The sequence below is a fragment of the Perognathus longimembris genome, chromosome 7 (genome assembly GCF_023159225.1).
Source record: "Perognathus longimembris pacificus isolate PPM17 chromosome 7, ASM2315922v1, whole genome shotgun sequence".
Lineage (NCBI taxonomy): Eukaryota > Metazoa > Chordata > Mammalia > Rodentia > Heteromyidae > Perognathus > Perognathus longimembris.
This window is the reverse complement of record NC_063167.1, coordinates 66,232,529-66,252,184: the sequence shown is the minus strand read 5'-3', so window position 1 is coordinate 66,252,184 and position 19,656 is coordinate 66,232,529. Positions and strand designations below refer to the sequence as shown.

The window sequence follows — 19,656 nt, the reverse complement described above, 5'->3', positions numbered from 1 at the left end:
CAAATGGAAGTCAAGGAAACCGGCAGGATGAAACTTGTTTGATAAGCAGTGAACATAGCATGTGACTGTTGGTTTCTATGCCTTAGAAACCAGGAGAAGGCCCTTTTTTGGTGTTGGAAAAAAGACCAGGAAAAGTGGAGCTACAGATATCAGTTTATTTATGATAGGTCCATGCTAACCACACCGGGGTGAAAATTTTGTACATGAATTAGAATTCTGCTGGGTCTGAGTTTTTTTTTAATTAAAAATTTCCCACAATTTTTATTAGCATCAAGTAGCTGTTCAGGGAGGGTTTATTCTGATGTGTTTATATATGCTTACCACACCTTGATCATTCACCCCTTCCATCACACTCCCTCAGCTTCCCCATCCCTTCCCAAATCAACACCAACAGCTTCCATTTTTATTTATGTCCAGAAGTATTTTGACTATTTTTACCCTCTTTCATTTGCCCTGCTCCCTCTCACAAATATCTCCATCCCAAAAGAATGCTTGACATACTTCTTGTTCATTATCATGTGTATAAAAGGTATTTTTAAATTTAAGATGAATATTAATATAGAGAGTATTGATGAGTACTGGTATAGAGAGCGTTTTTTTTTTTTTTTGGTACTATGTCCTTGCCTTCAATCTTAAAATGCATTTTGTTGTTTCTTTTATGAGTTTCAACAGTTTGCAAAAGTAATTCTAGTACATTGTTGAACACATACTCAGCCTATGTGCTAGTTCCTTCTGAAGTTCAGGTCAGGCTGAATATAGTTCACAATGTATGTCCTTACATGATATGAGATGTTTAGAGAAATAAAATTCTTTGGGGGGGGGGGAACAAACATGGATTTTGCTTTGTTCTGAAGATAAGTAAATAATATTTTGAAAAACAAAAAAGATTTAAACTCATAACTAAGTGGACAGTTTCTTATACAAATAAGCAGTTAATGACAGCAAAAATGAGAGGGCTTTGTGTAATGTTCCTATAATTGTACAATTCTAATTTACTGAAGTTATGTAAAATAAGCAGAGCATAACATGTTTTACTAGAGTTAAGTAAAATAAACAGAACACAAATAAAAAGATGTAATAAAGTCCACTTTAATTGTAATCTTAAAGTAATTGCTAATTTCAGGAAAATCAGATTTCCCTATAGAATTTGAAGTCTTTTTTTTTTTTTTTTTTTTTTTTTGGCCAGTCCTGGGCCTTGGACTCAGGGCCTGAGCACTGTCCCTGGCTTCTTCCCGCTCAAGGCTAGCACTCTGCCACTTGAGCCACAGCGCCGCTTCTGGCCGTTTTCTGTATATGTGGTGCTGGGGAATCGAACCTAGGGCCTCGTGTATCCGAGGCAGGCACTCTTGCCACTAGGCTATATCCCCAGCCCCGAATTTGAAGTCTTGAAAAAAAGAAAAACAGAGAGTTACAGTGTCAAAAAGATTTTAATAGCTAAAATATGCACTAATTTATCTAGTCTATAATTTTAAAAAAATCAGTGGACTTTCATATTTGATTGCCTGAAAAATTTAAAATTTTCACTGTAGCAAGAATAAAATTAAACAAGGCTGGGTGTTGTGGCATATGCCTGTAATTACAACTGCTCAAGAAGCATGGCCCCCCCCCCCAATTTTAATCAATGAAGCTAAGTGCTGTGCTGTGAACTTGAAATCCCTACTACTTGGGAAGCATAAATAGGAGGGTAGTGGTCTTAGTAAGCCTGGAAAAGAAGTGAGAGATGTTATTTTTAAAAATCAATAACAAAGGGCTGAGAGTGGGACAGAATAGCCTAGTATGTGTGAAGTTAGAATGGAAAAGAAAACAACCCATACTGTCAGTATAATAATTGACTCTCATATACCACTGGTACCTGGCACATCCAGCATAAGCCAGCCGGCAGGGGAGATGCCCACCTGCGTACAAGATCACCATCAAGTTCCATCTGGCTGAGCTCATGTGATGTCCGCCACCCCCCTTCCCCCATGTAACTTTATAATACTTTGAGACAAAAAAAAGCAAAAACAAGCAATTGGACAAAAGTCACTGATGTCATTTAAGTGTTGGTTGTTCCCAGTTGTGTACTTTCTCATTTCTTTGTCTCTTCAGTGAAGAAGAAAAGAAAACCTTGATATATAGCACATTATATTAATATACAGCCACCGTCGGAACTGTGTGATTGCCTCATGTTCTCCAAATGCCTGAGCTCTTCCTCAAGTCTTCTTCTTTCAGCTTCTTGAGCTGCTTTCAGTCTTACAGCTTCTTCCTAAGGAGTAATGAGTAAAAGCTATAAATCTTAGTAAAATTAAGATCAAGTTTATTTCTTATGGTCTACACCACTGAATAATACTTGCTTATTTTAAACAAAAGTAGCAACCGATAGCACTTGAATATCTCTTTTCTTTCTCTTCCTTTTTCTTCCTCTCTCTCTCTGGCTGCTTTATTACTGAACTGTTGGCCTGTGGCCCAGGTGATGCATGGCCAGAGAGAAGGGGCGACCTCCATATGGCCCTGCTTTATGTAGGGCAGGGGCAGGGGTGTGTGCCAGGTGGATTAGGATGTGACCTGAGGGAAAGGGGAGGTAACTGCCTCCAGGTCTGCTGGTTACCCAGGTAACTGGGTGTAGACATCTGCATGGAGCCCTCCCAGGGCAAATATTACCTCTAGAATCCCATCTCAAGTCTTCTCCGTATTCTTTACAATTTCCTTGGTAAATTTTAGTCAGATATTAACTTCAATTCTTAGTCACGCATAAGATATTAGGTACATTACTAAGAGAAGAAGCTGATAAATTATAGAACACCAAGATGACAAGAATCAGGTGTGTTGCTTGTGCTTTAGGTGAGGGATAGGATTTAGGTCACCTCATTCTTAGGTAGAGAGTAGAAAAAATTCAGGAAATAAAAATCCATACTGTTAGTGCACACTGTTCTTGAAATCACAAAAAGTATACAGATTGGCTACCTTTGGAATCAGCCATGAAAACTAGCATGGGCAGGTAAATTGACAAGATGGGGGAGTAGGTCTATAGTGAGGGTGCTTGCATGAGAATTTCACACTAGGTTTGCAGGAGAGGCTGCACTGCAGACCCCACTCTACGAGAAGGCAGTTTTTTTTTTGGCCAGTCCTGGGCCTTGGACTCAGGGCCTGAGGACTGTCCCTGGCTTCTTCCCGCTCAAGGCTAGCACTCCGCCACTTGAGCCACAGCGCCGCTTCTGGCCGTTTTTCTGTATATGTGGTGCTGGGGAATCGAACCTAGGGCCTCGTGTATCCCAGGCAGGCACTCTTGCCACTAGGCTATCTCCCCAGCCCCAAGAGAAGGCAGTTTTGATCATTTGCAAGGCTAGAGATTCTAGCATTTAGTTATCTCTATGGAATCTCATCTGGAAACTGAGGGCATGATATTTCAGCTTCACAGTGGTTTCGTGAGAGAATGCATATGAAGGATTTTATGCAGGGCTAGGTAAATACAAACTACTGAGTGGTAACATACTAAAGGTATAGATGAAAATAAAACTACAAACTCAAGACCATTAGTTCAGAGACAAGAGAGCAAAGACAAGAACAAACATAACAGTAAAGCATAAGGTTATTCAAAGAAAAAGCTAACTCAGGTGGGCTGGAAATGCATTTGTTTTATTTAAAAATTCATTTTTGTTTGCTCTGGGCCAAATATGAACCTTAGTGTGTTTAGTTCTAAGAACAACCTTATAAAATACATCTATTGACCATCTCCATGCTACAGGAGGGGGAAAATGACATGAACTCAGAATGAGGTAATAAATATGCTCACAGCAAACTTGCCTAATCTTTATGTTTGTTTAGAAGTGGTACTCAGACTCACACCTAGCAGTCTGGCTCAAAACCTAGTCCAAGTCTCCATGGGAGGATATTATTGTCCCTTTGTCATTTGATCAAGCCCTGTTCCTTACGGACAGGGGGATCAAGTAAGTTCCTGAGATTAAACAAGTGAGGAATACCTGGAGGCGTTGTTGTAGGCGAAGCTCCGCATTCCTCTGCAGCTGTGCCTGATAGTTTGCTCTATCGATCTCCATTTGCCTCAGTTGCTGCTGTTGGATTCTCTCATTCTCTTCCATCTGTTTTTGGTTCTGCCTATAAATCTCCTCTATTCTTCGTGCTTCAGCGATGGCAGCCTTTACTTTTTTACGTTCCTCTGCAGAAAAAAAGACAATTATCTTTCGAATGCCTAAATCTCACCCTTCTTCCTCCCACTCTTTTTGTTGTTGTTTGTTTGTTTTAATTACACAGATAAAATTTGGGGGTTGTTTGTTTTCTTCCAAAAGACCACCTTGCAGCTTATCTGACTCTATTCAGTTCAGCTGGTGAAGAAAAGAGGCAACATGGCCATTCCTGCTCTAGATTAGTCATCTGGGCTGGCCATATTACATGAATTTGGAGTAGAACATTTTTGTTCATCTCTCATAACTTCTGTTTTTGGTTTTGTTTTTTTCTCACCCTCCTTCTCCTTTTCCTTGGCAGTGAGAGCCCGGTCTGTCTGTAGAATTGCATCACTCACAGACTTCTTGGAGTGTAAATAGTTCTGTAGAGCTTCCTCAGCCTAAGAACCCCAAAAACATGCAGAATAATTAGAAATATGTTAGAAATACTGTAATGTTTGCATTTCATTTTTCATCCTAGGAGGTGCTCTCCTGTGCCAGGACTGTAGAATCGTCTCAAGACTTTCCTGTTGCAGGAGTAGTTGTGATTTGCTTGGGAACATTCAGAGACCGAGGTGCTAACTTTAACTAAATGTGTACCCATTTTCTTCTCTCTTACCATGAAGAGTGAGACTGAGTGAGACAAGAAAATAGCAGAGAAAAATGTAGTATGAAATGTGAAGTTCAAAAGAAGGAAAATTGATGATACTGAACTGTTGAAACTATATTGAAATCATTAGTTGTTAGTTTATATAATTCAACCAATTATTCATTGTTCTTAGATTCAGTTATTGTGCTTCTGCTCTGTGTAGATAGAAAAGGTCCCTTTGTTGCTCCTGAACGTAAATGGCTGCACTAGAATCTGGTGCTTGCAGTATAGGTCTGCTTGTTTCTACAGGTGTTGTTAATTGTGAGTTGTGTGCCAGAACCTCAGTATACCCACATAATTTCCCATACATGCTCACTTCACAAAAGCATAACTCATACCTGTAAATCTCATCTCTGTTTCTGTCTTCCTCTCTTTCCTTCTCTTATTAATAGCTTTGTACTGAGGCCCCAGCAGTTTCCAATAACTAACAGATACAACTCAGAGATAAAATACTATAAATAGATAAAATAATAGAAATAATAGATGAAATAGATAGAAACTAATAGGTAAAAAAATATCCAGGGATACCTGAATTCCTTTTCTGGGCTTCTGGTAGTATAATGCCTTCAACTTTTCTGTCTTCTGAATGTAGAGATCATGGCCTCCTGGCCTAGAATAAATCCCCTGCTCCACTTCTGATTCCAGCTCACTGAAAATATCCTGAAGTAATGCTGAGCAATGTTGAGAGGAGGCTTCCAAATTCTTCTGACAAATATCTTCCTGCTTTGTACGTAGTAGAGTCTTCATAGGGACAGAACCCATTTAGATGTTAGCAACAGTTTAGCATTTCTAGGAATCATTTGCAAAAAGAGTCCACAATAATTTTTAAAGAATTAGAGAAATATATGTAAGATTGTATTCTTTAAGCCTAAAAGAGTTCCAAAGTGATGACACGCTGAAAAAAATGGCATTTACCTTTCTTTAGGGATTTCCTGAATTTTGCCTTTCTCAAGATGTTATTTTAGACTCAGATGTGGACTTTAGCTTTGTGACCTTGTGTAAAATAAAACCTGTTTCACAACATTTGTGGTTTTACTTATTCTACAATTTTGGTGTGAACATAGAAAAAAAATTAGCTGGAATAATACTTGTTTATTCTACTACTAATAAACATATATGTTAGCATTGAAATGGCAAGTCTATTTGCTTGATTATATTAAAAAGTAGACATTTATTTGTGCCTTGAACTCATGCCACAAATTCTTCAAGAATACAGGTGTGAGACACCAGTGCCTGACCTGTAAATACAACTTTTAAAGAAGTATAATGAGCTTTATCTATGCACATATTATGAAAAGTGAGGCATGTTCATGAGTGAAAACTTCAAAGTCAACAAAGACGAGAAAGGTTACATATGTGTTTTCACAGCCTTCTTAGTGATTATTGTCATTCTAGTGAGAATGCCTTTTCTCATTTAGTCCTATTTTACCTACTGTAGCTATACTTTTCCTAATTTTAAAGCCAATGAGCTAGAACAAAAATAATTACCTCCAATTCTTTCTGGAAACTTTGATCCTCGTCCTTGAAAGAGTTCTTCTTGAAAATGTCTATAGCTTCTCTCTCACAGGTCCTGTGCAAGTCCAGCAGCTCCTGGAGCGTGTCTGTAGGGAGCTGCACCTTCTGGCTCATCTCCTGGCTATAGTGGCCCATGGCTTTCTGTACTGCAGCTGCATTCTCTATCTGACTCAAGGTCAGGACTGTGTTGTCCATGGAGAGCAGTTCTCCATTGTGGATGGCATTAACATAGGTCTGCACCAGGTTCTCTAGACCTACGTAGCCAGAGAAATATATTGCCATTATTTATAGGAAAGAAGTCTACACTCTACACAGAATGAGTCTTAAAACAAAAACATCTATTTCATGCCAAAAACATTAATGTCAAAATGCATCATGTTTCAGCATATTAGACAGAACTCAAGTGGCCTAGATAAGTTCCTTTGGGAAATTGTATAAGAAGCCCAAATCTTTCCTTTGTTGGGAAATAAAAAAGAAAAGAGAAACGAAACAGCATTCAAAGAAGAAAATAGGGAAAATATCAAAAGGTTATGTGATTGTCCAAATTTCATCCTTATTCACATAGAACTAAGATGATGGCCACATTAAAATTAATAAATGTTTATTTGATCAGAATGCTACACTTTACCTCTTTATATATCCCTATCTTTTTTTCTGTCTTCAGAATTTTCATATATATATATGTATTACTGCATTTTAATTAAAATGATATAAAAATACTATCCCCTGTAAAATGGCTAACTGAACAATTTAGACCGAGGTTTCCTTATACTGTCTAGGAAACCCTGTTTTACTCCCATGTCAGTCTTTCCACATAGGCAGCGCAATTGTCCTATATGATATACATTAGTTATTACAGAGTTCTGAGATACTGTGTTCTTTACAAAATCTGATCAGATATCTTTCAGGGTTCTAAACAATTTGTGCCTATGTTTAATATTTGTGTCAACTAGTTCTATTTCTGTAGGGAACATGTATGTCTTGCCTGTCTTAGATTTATCAATGACTGTATAACATGATATGAATTCCGTATATTTGATGGACAAATGTTTTCAGTCCATGCAGTTTGTCTAATTCAACAGTGGGTCTTTAATGGATAAAACTTAAGTTGATCTGACTTTTATTATGCTCCTAATTTATGTAACCTTGAAAACATTAATAAAAGCCACACCAGAAATAGATCTAATATTCAGTATAACTTTATAAACATGGTGTATATGATTTCCATGGTGATTATTCCTAATGCATTTGCCAACATTGGCATTACCAGAAGGCTTTTATGTGTCTCTTTTCTTCATGTTGAACTAAAAAGTATTCTAAGAAAGAGACTTACGAGGTCCATTGACCTTGATGTCTCCTGGAAGAGTTTTGATCTTGGAATGGCTGAAGATGTAGGAGCAAAAGTTTGACACTTGTTGCACAAACTCAGGATCCAGCTGATCATCACACAATGTCTCAAGCTGACCAAGCTTCTTCCAGTCAGTAGGGGAATCAAAGATAAAGCATTTCCTTGTTGGGAAGAACTTCTGTATACATAGACGGGGTAAATTAAAATTCTGAGTCCTCTGATCACTACCTTGAGAAGGAAAAGAAGTATTTATTTAGTATAGAATTAAAACTCATAGCAATGTATCTGCCTTAAACACATTTTCTTTCTCCTCATGTTACTAAGGCTAATGCCTCTACAAAATCTACTCAAAAATACTAAAGGAAATTAATCATGAAAAGAAGATATGGAATCAAATTTCTTGTAAGATGAGGGAAGCAGTGAAATGTAATAGTGCATCTATTGGTTCCTTCTAAAATTGTTAATCATCTGTTTTTATAAGATAGCCTGGTAGGTAAATACAGAAAACAATACATTAAGCTGATGACACAAATGGTATCATTTCTTCAGTTACTTTTTCTTCTTTCCAATTTTGAAAGTCTATTACCTTCTTTCGGCCTCAGTGAGTTCTCCAGGTATTCATCTGCTGTGATGAGTTGTCCATCAGTTTGCAGGCTAAGGTAGAAGTCCCTCAGAGTCCACACTAAGTCAGGAAAGAACTTCACAACATCAGCAGCATCTTCAACCCCATCAAGATGAGGGGAGCTTCTTGCTCTGAGAAGATCTGTTATTTCTGTCACATTGCTGAGATAAAGTTGAGGAAACTTGCAAATACAAGACTGCTTCTTAGCCCTAATTTCTTCCTAACTTCATTTCCCTCTAGCACTTAATCAAGTCAGTATTCCATTACTGAGTACTTGGTCTATAGCCCATATGTCCATAAACCACATTTTCCTCTGGCACTGAATCAAGTCAGCATTTCCTTACTGAATACCTGGAGACTCTTGTCCTTATATTCCCACTCTCTATCATATTTTCATTTTTTTAATTCTCTCAAGTTCTCACAGGCACAGCTGGTGAGTGCTCTCTATCTTTGATGCCATGCTTTAACTCAAAAGGATACTGAAGTAGGTCAATAGCCCCTTGGTCAATTTTGCTCATGGTATTGTAAACAAAGGTGCTGCTCAAAAGGACTGCCAGTGCAAAGATCTGGTCATCATTCTTGTTATCAACCTAATATCAGAAAAAGTATAAATTGTGTCCCATGGTTTTCCTAGATGGACAATCATTGAAAAGAATATCTTTGTCTATAAATGTCAAATGACAAAAATGGTTAAGCTTGAGCTTTATATACTTTTCCTATTGGTAATTTTATAGTGATCCACCTATCATTGACTCACCATTTCCTCTTACAAATCCTGTTATACTTTTCAAAATGAATGGTCAAAGATAATGGAGAAACCAGAGTAGTCAAATTGAAAGTCTTCTAGAGTCTAAAGCAATACTTACCTCAATTCTCAATATACATGATTTTTTATTCATTAATTATTATCCACAATGTAGTCATATTAATAATCTCATTTAATTCTAAAAATAATACAGTGAGATGGGTTTAGAATGTTCTCTAAATACTGTAGTGAGAAAACTGGAATGTACACATTATAGCTCACCATCTTTAAATCCTTTTTAAAAGTTTATTTAATGTTATTATAAAGATGATATAAGGAGGGGTCATAGTTAATATAAGTCAGATAAAGAGTACATTTTTTTGAACAATGCCCCCCCTTCCTTGCTCTCTCCCAGTTTTCCCCTCTCATCTCTGCCCATAAGTTGTAGAGTTCATTTTCAACATTGAGTCTAGTGAGCAACACTGCTGCATTTGTTCACCTTTTTCCCCCACCATTTCTGTATTCCTCCCCTCCTTTTCCCTCCCAAAGACAGATACATGAACAAACAAGACAAAAGGAAATGGAGATAAAAAACAGAAGTTTCCACTTCCTGGAGTTCATTTCCATAATTGTATTATATGGTCAGATACACATAGCTATTGTGCTTATAATAAATGGTAAGAGAATGAAATACAACAATGCGATCCAAACTCCAAACAGTTATCTGTATACATCTCTTCCTAAATCTTCACTTACTGACTTTATTTTGGCAACTTAAGTTGAGCTATGATGGAAAGACTTAGGAAATAGTCAAATGGCATGAATCAAGGCCATTTCCTCAACAAGCTGGTGGTTAAATTCATAACATGCCTCAAGGAAAGGCCTATGTGATTACTGTCCAATTAGTGGGCTGAGTAATTCCGAAGAGCAAATAAGAGGCTTGTCCCCAAGCCTTACTATTCTTACTAAAGTCAGAGAGCTCCAAGTACTAAAACCTTGATTTGAACAGAAGTTGTACTTTCTGCAGGACCAGGCTTGGAGCAGGGATGACATCTGCAACATCTTTGTGTCCCTAGGAACTCCTAAACTTGACATGGGTGTCATATTGCTAATACTGATCTGTCTTACAAATAAGTTTCTAACTTTATGATTCCACACTGTATTACAAATAGAAAAGGAAGGAAGGTGTGGTCAAAGGGAAGTGCATGTTTAGAAAAATCAAACAAGGAAACATAACAAAACATTCCCTAAATACAGAATGTTCAGAGATTAGAAAGTGAATTGAAATAGAATCTCCTTTGGTCACCTTCTGCATATCTCCCAGTCCTTCAGTGTCCAGAAGAATGAGGGTTTGGTTGGGCTTGCTGGGATGAGGCACACACCACATCCAGATTCCTTTGGTGTGAGCCTGTACTGTGGATCCAACAGAAAAGCCTGACAAAGAACAAAGAGGATATCATGGGGGTGGGGCTGGAAATTTGGATGTGTTATTGACAGTTTACCTAGGGTTTAAGGAATACAGATAATGAGGTTAGCAGATAATTTGAGCAATGATCTGAATTCAGTAAATATGTGACTAGATGGTTAATAGTGTAAATTTGGCTTGAAAGAGTCTTATAAATTTTTTATTGTTATTATAAAGCCTATGTAGAGGGGAAAGGATTCTTAAAGACAACGTGATACTTATAAGATTGGAATATTTTGTACTTAAAATTTATTAAATTAATGTCATACACCTTATGTTCCCTTACTTGGGGGGTATATTATGTTTTCCTCAGGGAAATATTAAGGGAAATAAAGGAAGACATGTCAAGGACAAAGAACTTCCCTTATCTCCCAGAAGATAAGGAGAGCAGCTGTGACCCAAACTTCGATGTTCACTATTGATCCTCATCCCACATTTTATCTTCCTCACTTACCCATGCTGGGCCTGTCAGTGAGGATGGGCTGAGAAGACGGAGCAGAACCTTAAAGATGGCACTTACCCTTTTGTTTCCCAGCCAACTTGTTCATCAGGTAGGATTTGCCAGTGCGGTAGAGGCCTACGATAGCCACCACCACCACAGGCTGAGTGATGGCAGACAGCATCTCTAGAGCTTCCTTATTGACCACTAGCTGCTCTTCAGTGTTCTCAACCAGACATACTGGGCCTGGCATGTTGATCTCTGGGGCCATGTCTAAGATGTCTGCAAGAGAAGACATGGGGTGAGATGGAATATCCAGTGTTTATGGAAAGTCAATTTGCTTCCTGGCTCAGGAAACACACACTAGCCAGTATAGCCTAAGTTTTGGAGGAAGTTAGCAACTAAAAATAAAGGAAGTAACAAAGTAAAACACTTCCTACATCCTTATGGGACTGCTATAGGATACCTAATTTGTCCTAAAATATTTGATGAATATTTGAGAAACTCACTTCCTGAGTTTAAACTATTGACAATTTTAATCTACTGACAAATCTAACTGATTTCACTGGCTTTTGGCTTACATGTTTTGTAGTTTTAACTCCTGAAATCCCTAGATTGATTGCTTATGAGCATTCTTGCTTATATTGAACTTGTTGCTTTTCTCTTACTATGTCTGGTGAAAATGCATTGCATTAAATATATAGTAGTATCTAATGAATCACAGATATTTACTTCAACTTAATGAATTTTTTTTTTCTCAAATTTTTATTATCAAACTGACGTACAGAGAGGTTACAGTGTCATACGTTGGGCATTGGATACATTTCTTGTACTGTTTGTTGCCTTGTCCCTCATGCCCCCCTCCCTCCCCCCTTTCCCTCCCCCCCCAGTTGTTCAGTTCACTTACAGCAAACAGTTTTACAAGTATTGCTTTTGTAGTTATTTCTCTTTTTTTACCCTGTGTCTCTCGAATTTGGTATTCCCTTTGAATTTCCTACTTCCAATACCAGTAAACACGGTTTCCAATATACTCAGATAAGATTACAGAGATAGTGTAGGTACAAACATAGGAAGGTGATACAAAACATCATCAATAATAGAAACTACACATACACATAGGACATTGAAAGTAGTTATAACTGTGATATATCACTTGTTTCCATATCATGGAGTTCATTTCACTTAGCATCATCTTATGTGTTTCTAAGGGTATAGCTATTGGGCCTTGTGATGCTCTGCTATGGCTTGCCTAAACCTGTACTAATTATTCCCAATAAGGGAGGCCATAGAGTCCATGTTTCTTTGGGTCTGGCTCACTTCACTTAGTATAACTTTTTCCAAGTCCTTCCATTTCCTTACAAATGGAACAATGTCATTCTTTCTGATAGAGGCATAAAATTCCATTGTGTAAATGTACCACATTTTCCTGATCCATTCATCTATGGAGGGGCATCTGGGTTGGTTCCAGCTTCTCGCTATGACAAACTGTGCTGCGATGAACATTGTTGTGCTGGTGGCATTACTGTGATTTTGTTTGTGGTCTTTTGGATAGATACCCAACAGTGGGGCTGCTGGGTCATAGGGGAGTTCTATATTGAGCCTTCTGAGGAATCTCCATACTGCTTGCCAGAGTAGCTGAACCAGTTTACATTCCCACCAACAATGAAGTAGGGTTCCCTTTTGGCCACATCCCCTCCAACAATTGTTATTATTAGTTTTCTTGATATATGACATTCTTGCTGGGGTGAGATGGAATCTCAATGTTGTTTTGATTTGCATTTCTTTTATGGCCAGTGATGTAGAGCATTTTTTCATATGTCTATTGGCCATTCTCATTTCCTCATCAGAGAAGTTTCTTTGTAAGTCTTTAGCCCACTTGATGAGGGGGCTATTTGTTCTTTGCAGTTTTGTTTTGGAAGAAGGTAATTTTTTTAGTTCTGCATATATTTTAGAGATGAGGCCTTTGTCTGTTGAATGTCCGGTAAAGATTTTCTCCCAGTCTGTGGGCTTTCTGTTTATCTTGAGAGCTATGTCCTTTGCCGTGCAGAAGCTCTGAAGTTTGATGCAGTCCCATTTGTCCAACCTTTCTTTGATTTGTAGCATTTCAGGGTCTTTGTTAAGGAAGTTCTGTCCTGTGCCAAGGAGCCCAAGTGTTTCTCCTACTCCTTCCTTTAGTGTCTTCAGGGTGCCTGTTTTGATTTCAAGGTCTTTAATCCATTTGGAATTGATTTTGGTGCAGGGTGATATATAAGGATCTAGTTTTAGTTTGTTGCATGTGTTGAGCCAGTTTTGCCAGCACCACTTGTTAAAGAGGCTATCTTTCTTCCATACTATTCTTTTAGCTCCTTTATCAAAGATTAAGTAGGCATAGTTCTGTGGGTTTAATTCTGGGTCTTCAATTCTGTTCCATTGGTCTTCAGGCCTGTTCCGGTGCCAATACCAAGCTGTTTTTATTACTATAGCTTTATAATACAGCTTGAAGTTGGGTATTGTAATTCCTCCAGCACTGTTCTTTCTGCTTAGGAGTGTTTTTGCTATTCTAGGTCTTTTATTATTCCATATGAATTTCTGGATTGCTTCCTCTATTTCATTAAAGAATGGTGTTGGGATATTAATGGGTATTGCATTGAATTTGTAGATAGCCTTTGGCAATATTGCCATTTTGATTATATTAATCCTCCCAATCCAGGAGCATGGGAGGTTTTTCCATTTTCTTAGTTCTGACTTAATTTCATTTTTCAAGCTTTTAAAGTTCTCTTCAAAGAGGTCTTTCACTTCTTTGGTTAAGGTTATTCCTAGGTATTTTATGTTTTTGGGGGCTATTGCAAAAGGAGTTGCTTTCCTGATTTCAGCCTCGGTCTTCGGGTTGTTAGCATAGAGAAAGGCCGTTGATTTTTGAAGGTTTATTTTATATCCTGCAACTTTGCCAAAGTTTTGTATCAGCTCTAGTAGCTTGGGGGTAGAGTCTATGGGATTCTTTAGGTATAGGATCATGTCATCTGCGAAGAGAGAAAGTTTAACTTCATCTTTTCCTATTTGGATCCCCTTTATATTCTCTTCTTGCCTAATTGCTCTGGCTAGGAATTCTAGTACTATGTTGAAGAGCAGGGGAGAGAGTGGACATCCCTGCCTTGTTCCTGATTTTAAAGGGAATGGCTTTAGTTTTTCACCATTTAGAGTTATGCTTGCTGTTGGTTTGTCATAAACTGCCTTGATTATATTCAGGAATGTTCCCTGGAATCCCAGTTTTTCCAGGGCTTTTAGCATAAATGGGTGCTGGATTTTATCGAACGCTTTTTCCGCATCCAGCGATAAAACCATGTGGTTCTTTACCTTGCTCTGGTTGATGTGGTGGATTACATTAATTGACTTGCGTATATTAAACCAGCTTTGCATCCCTGGGATGAATCCAGTTTGATCGTGGTGTATGATTTTTTTGATGACCTGTTGAAGTCGATTGGCCAGAATTTTGTTGAGAATTTTTGCATCTATGTTCATCAGGGAGATTGGTCTGTAGTCCTCTTTCCGTGATGAGTCTCTGCCTGGTTTTGGGATGAGGGTTATACTGGCTTCATAAAATGAGTCTGGCAGTGAACGTTCTCTTTCAATTTCATTGAAGAGTTTGAGAAATATTGGAGTGAGTTCTGTTTTGAAGGCCTTGTAGAATTCTGCGGTGAATCCATCTGGACCTGGGCTTTTCTTGGATGGGAGATCATTTATTGCTGTTTCTATTTCAATACTGGATATGGGTCTGTTTAGAAGGTTTAAGTCTTCATAGTTGAGTTTGGGGGTATCAATTTTTTCTAGGAAATCATCCATTTCTTCCAAGTTCTCGAATTTGTTGGCATAAAGGTTTGCAAAATAGTCCCTTATTATTTTCTGAATTTCGGTTATTTCTGTGGTGATGCTACCTGTTTCATCTCTTACAACTTAATGAATTTTAAACACGTTTTAATGCCCTTTTAAACACAGAACTTCCATTTATGATAATTTTATCATTGGTTGAATGATTTAAAAAATCCTTCTTTTTTTTTTTTTCCTGCCAGTCCTGGGCCTTAAACTCAGGGCCTGAGCACTGTCCCTGGCTTCTTTTTGCTCAAGGCTAGCACTCTGCCACTTGAGTCACAGCGCCACTTCTGGCCATTTTCTGCATATGTGGTGCTGGGGATTTGAACCCAGGGTTTCATGTATACGAGGCAAGTACTCTTGCCACTAGGCCATATCCCCAGCCCTGATTTAAAAAATCCTAATCACTACTTCTGGGAATCTATTCCTTTAATCTGAAAAAATCTCTGGGAAAACTATTTTAAACTATCTGAGAGGATGTGGTGCTGTGGTTCAAAGTGGTAGAGAGCTAATCTTGAGCTGAAGAGCTCAGGGACAGCGCCCAGGCCCAGAGTTCAAGCCCCACAGCTGACAAAAAAAAAAAAAAAGAGGGGGAGGAAACTCTTCAAAACCTCTGTCAATTCACCCATGGCAATAAAATACTCATTCATAAGGAGTTTTAGTCATTAAAAAAAAAAAGAAAACAACCCTATCTAAGACATAAGAAAATGCTTGCTTTTCTGGATTTTGTTTTCATAAAAACCATCATCTTTCCTTGTAGAAGTGATTATTTATTATAGAAATGAAAAACAAGCCATCTCTTTCATTTCATTTTGTTTCACTGAAATGACCTAGATTCTCTGTGTTAGCTGACTGGAGAAACTATGGGTTTCCTTGTTGATCTCTGTTTCTGGTTTTGTTTTTGTTACTCTGTTTCTGGTTTTGTTTTTGTTTCATTTTTATTTTTTGGAAATGTCTCACTATACATCTTAGGCTGGCCCTGACCTTATATAATTCTCCTGTGTGGTCTGTCAAAGATTGAGATTACAGGTGCTCATCATGTCCAGCTATTGTTGTTTTGAACAATCATGCATACCTATTTTTCCTCTTCTTTATAGCCAATGCTTTAAAAAAATCCCATGAATTAAAATATGAATGACTTGGGAGCAGACATTAGGAGATGCCTTCACAAATGGCAGGGCACCAGGTATGAGAGTCAGGAAATGCCTAGTACACTTAGATGGATTTAGAGGCTCAAACACCCAATGTCTTTTCATCTTAGTCCATTTCTAATTAATTGGTTCCTCACCACCGTAATATCCTGCTTGCCTTGTACAACAGACGCTAGAAATGTTTTCAGAGGATCAAGAGGTACAAACCTTGCAGCAAGGACTCATCGCTAGAAAAACCAAAGATAATCAAATCTATAAGTACCTATTGGGTTTATGAGCACTTATGTTTTAGCATGATGCTAATAAGGTGAGGAAACTAATTTGAATCTTCAGACTTCTTTATGAATAATATTTGTACTTTGCACCTATGTGAATAAATGGCATTTTATACCTTGTCACTATGTGGTATTTGGAAAACATCTTTAATGGTTTCTATAGAGATAGCTCTGTAAATCAGCTAGGAATATTAATAAACTAAAGCCACATATTAACTAATGGTTGGCCCTTCATAACTTGGCCTGTGACATGCCGTAGGGTGCATTGTTTCCAATTTTGTTAGTGTTCCATTACTTTGTAAATAAAAGCAATACAAGCATGGAACAAAACATGGGAACACACACACACACAGAGTTTTGGATTTGTAGAAAGTTACACCGTTTTTGCAGCCCCAGCCCTGCCTAGGCTAGCTGTATCACATTAATCGCATACTATGCAAAAGCCTGCTTCCTAAAAGAGAAAGTCAATAAATACATATTTATATCAGTGTAACTGCTGGCTCAGAAAACAAGGAAGTGTAAAAGAGAAAAGAAATATGAAAAGAAGAAAACTGCAATGCCAAAACACAGATGAGAAAAACACTGATAAGTGCTGCTGATGGTGTTTCTAGGGAAAACAGCTCTTTTCAAACATATGATTTCCTTTAACTTAAGATTTGTGGGGTTTTTTCCCCCCTCACATTTGCTTTGTCTATGTTGTTTTGATTTCAATTTGGAGGAAAATATCACTTGTCAAATGAGTGAATGAAAACCTGCATGAAGAGTGTGACATAGTAAGACATTCCAAGGAAGAAAGAGTGGCAAGGAGTGACCAGAACTGCCAGGCAGTATTTGGGGTCCAGTTAACCAGTGGTTGAGTTAAGTGATTCATTACAACAGACAGGATGCTAGCAAAATTGCAGTACAGAGGTTAACAAGAGAATAGGTATCAAGAAAAAGATAAAACAAAGACCAAGACCTTCAAATTACTAGGTTATAGTAATTGCTGTTTTCATGCAATCTCTTCATTTTCTCAAAATTTCACCTTTTATTTTATTTTTGTTTTGTCTATAGCAATGTTCCCAAGCTGTTTGTACAGAAACTCATTTATTGCTTTCTCATTCAAATAATTTTGAGGCTTTAAGACAGAAGCAGAAGCCTCTCCCCTCTAGGCCCATTCTTTCTATGTATCAAAGATGGAATATGAAGGATTGACCTCCACCCTGTTGCCTCCGGCCCATACAAACACCAGGTAGGAACCTGAATATGAGAACCTGCTTTGTTTGATTTGCAGGCACCAGGCAAAACTTCAATATGTGAACCTGCTTTGATATGCAGGCAGGACATCTCACCTAGGCCCAGCTGTAAACAACCCTTTGTGGGCCAAAGGGAAAAGCCCCAACTTCTTAGACCTAGTGGTGCTTTCAATTACCTGCCTCCTTGCTCAGACCCCATATAAGCCTGGTCCCAAATTCACCCCCTTGCACAACCTCCAAACCTGGGGGAAGGTCTGTGCCCCTTGCTGTTCCTCAATAAATTGTCCTCCCCTGTTGATGATTGAGTCTGGCTTATTCCTTTTCCATTCTCCTCCATTTTTCTAACAAAGACTAGTTTGAAATAGCATAATCAGATTTCAGTAAAGACATTTGGGAACTCAACAGGTCTTAAAATGGCATTTAGAGAAAACATTTTAAGGCATTTCTGACTCCCAGCCCAGACCTGTGTCTAATTCAGTAGGAAGGAAAAGCAATCGGTACACAGTAAACCCTGCTGCTATTCTGATCACACAATTGAGCTTTTACTGTTCAGGTACAGCACACCAGGTTAAGCTATATGTCATCTAGGTAGAATATGTTTAAAAATCTTACCAACCTTGAAAGCATCTTCCCCTGCTCTATCTTACCTTTACAGTAAAATCTTCAAGATCTGAGATCTTTTAGAACTGATGGGAGATCTTTCAGTGCTGGCAAGAAAGTTGCTTTTTAAGAGAACTTGGTAAGCTTTCTGACAATTGTACCCTCGTTTAGCTGTCATCATTTCTGGTACTTGGTCTACCCAATGGTGTCAATTTCCTGTCTCTCCCATGCCCCATCCACCCCAAAATATAATTTGAATATGAATGGTGCATACCAACAGTCAGAGGCAGTTGCTAAACTTCTCTATGGGAAAGTGAAACTAACAAATAAGCCTTGATGATGGGAATTTCCCCAGGAGCTGCTTGGTGGAATGGCAGCTGGATTTCACTTGAATTCCCAGAATTAGTTGTAGTTACTGGAAACGAACTGGGAGGATATTTTTGCAGTTTTTCCAAGTGTGTGTTAGTTTGTTTCCTGAAATAATGTTTACCTCCATTTTGTAAGTACCAAATTTTTGAGTGGAAATCTCACATCCTTTGAGAGATTAAGTTTCTAAAATGTTAAAAGCACTTTCAGAGAGAGGAGATAAAATTTATTGATTTTATAGTAGATAATAAATGAGAATTTTAACTTACAGAAAAGACAAAGTTTTGTCACTTAATACACAAGAAGGCTAGTAGTGTATTTGCTAAAGAGTGGCTCTGTTTTCCACATAATAGTCACAATTTAATATAGATTACTCTAATATAATTTTATTTTTATTATTTATTTTATTTAATTCTCCTAGCATACATATGCTAATATATATATATCCCCCAGGACAATGAGAAGCATGGTCTTGAGACACTTAGTAACCTGTCCAAAACCACAGAGCCACTGGCCAGTGAATCTTCAAACCTAAGCACTTTATTACAGCTCTCCTGTATTTACTGAATGGATTAGCATCCGAATTTCCAAACAACCACAACAAAGTAATTATTAGCTGTAATAAAAAGTTGTTCTTCTAAGTTCATGAGTAATTTCTTCCTGATCCTGGGGCTTGAACTCAGGGCCTGGTGCTATCACTTAGCTTTTCCATTTATAGCTGAGGCTCTACCACTTGGATCACACCTCTATGTCAGCCCTTTGCTAGTTATTTTGCAGATAGAGTGTAAAATTTTTTTTGCCTCAGCTGGCTTGAAATATCTATCCTCAGATCTCAGCCTCTTGAGTATAGATAAGAACCCTCCCCCCCCCCACTTGTCTGGGGCTAATTTTTACATGTGATACATAACCAAAACACTAGTGCTTGTGACTTAATTACAATGGGATACTAGAATTTTTACACAGTAGATATAGGAAGGACTGTATTTGGTCACAAGCTATTACTTGGTGTTTCTGTAAACCATGTGGAATAGGTGCAACAACAGTCCACCAAAGTAAATATTCCATAAAACATTTCAGTGGAATTAAATAGCTACATCATTGCACTTGAAAATTCATTCCTTTGTTAAGTTTCTTTCCTTCTGTGCTGAAATCTCTCTTTCATTCTGATTCCTTGAAATCTTATTCACAATTAACCTGCCTGTAAGCAAGCCTTCAAGCTGTGCTTTCAGGGGCACTAATTTTT

General features: G+C 37.9%; 1 protein-coding gene across 2 annotated transcripts; it reads right to left on the bottom strand.

Annotated features, from left to right (window-relative positions):
* Positions 1 to 1,575: 1,575 nt before the first annotated feature.
* Positions 1,576 to 18,256, bottom strand: LOC125355384 (guanylate-binding protein 5-like). 2 transcript variants are annotated; one of them, XM_048351726.1, is made up of 11 exons: positions 18,095 to 18,256; positions 11,022 to 11,222; positions 10,343 to 10,470; positions 8,772 to 8,881; positions 8,223 to 8,452; positions 7,655 to 7,897; positions 6,295 to 6,575; positions 5,335 to 5,547; positions 4,456 to 4,558; positions 3,960 to 4,153; positions 1,576 to 2,245 (listed from the first exon to the last, which is right to left on the bottom strand). In XM_048351726.1, exons 2-11 carry the CDS (start codon positions 11,209 to 11,211, stop codon positions 2,123 to 2,125), a joined length of 1,815 nt encoding a protein of 604 aa, XP_048207683.1. In that variant the 5' UTR covers positions 11,212 to 11,222; positions 18,095 to 18,256; the 3' UTR covers positions 1,576 to 2,122. The 2 variants fall into 2 exon arrangements, with proteins under 2 accessions (XP_048207683.1, XP_048207684.1); XM_048351727.1 differs by having other exon boundaries at positions 8,256 to 8,452; positions 18,095 to 18,255.
* Positions 18,257 to 19,656: the final 1,400 nt, after the last annotated feature.